Source organism: Anneissia japonica, unplaced genomic scaffold (assembly GCF_011630105.1).
Source record: "Anneissia japonica isolate Jap-2015-1 unplaced genomic scaffold, ASM1163010v1 scaffold300673_len791_cov441_single, whole genome shotgun sequence".
Lineage (NCBI taxonomy): Eukaryota > Metazoa > Echinodermata > Crinoidea > Comatulida > Comatulidae > Anneissia > Anneissia japonica.
In genome coordinates, this window is record NW_022709115.1 from 1 (window position 1) to 791 (window position 791).

The following is a 791-nucleotide window of genomic DNA, read 5'->3' on the forward strand; positions in this document are numbered from 1 at the left end:
ATGTATACATGTATAATTAAATTCTGTAATCTATAACCTCCTTTGGCAGAGGTATAAATAATAATATAGTAAAATAATAATAAAAATGATAATAATGATAATAACAACAAGTCTGGGCACATACTGAGTCAGCTGATGGTCTGCGCAATCCCTTGGCGATTGCAATGTGATAAGGCATGCACGATAATACACTAAGAATGCAACCGACAATTAGCAGAAGATGATGTGTTGTCAAGCACTCACACACACTCAGTCGACGCAGTGTGTCTGGCTTTACAATAACAATTATGTAATAATTAAAAGGTACCAAAGACACTATGTACATTGACCTTTCATATTTTTTTACTTTTAAGAACAAACTACACAATTTTACAATGCTTAGGATCTTGATGACAATGTAAATGTCTCCCAGAAATTAAAAAAAAAAAAAACATTATCACCTGATACACAAATATTTACAGGTGTCAATTATAATTATAGCCACAAATATATTTTCAATTATAAACACTACTTTTTTGCCAAGAAGCATATAATTTACAAAAAATCAAATATTATTTCATTGACTCTTTTCTTCCTTCCAGGCGAACACGAACAGGAACAGAAACAGAGAATCCGCGAATCTTGTCTGATATTGGATTAGGTTGAATTCCACATTTTACTGCCTCCTGTAATAGGTCTCTACACTCACAACAGACATCCTCTTCTGATTCTTGGTACCGCTGATCACGACGTTCTTTCTTTGACAATTTTTTCTTTGGAGTTGGAGAGTTTGGTTGTGACATGCTGTGAAA

The 791-nt window shown here is 33.4% G+C and overlaps 1 protein-coding gene across 1 annotated transcript; it reads right to left on the bottom strand.

Moving 5' to 3' along the window:
• Positions 1-320: 320 nt before the first annotated feature.
• Positions 321-785, bottom strand: LOC117106663 (the record flags this gene model as incomplete). The annotated part of the gene is given in 1 exon segment (XM_033248065.1): positions 321-785. A coding segment is annotated over 1 exon segment (234 nt), but the record flags the coding sequence as incomplete, so codon positions are not given.
• Between the last annotated feature and the right edge of the window lie 6 nt (positions 786-791).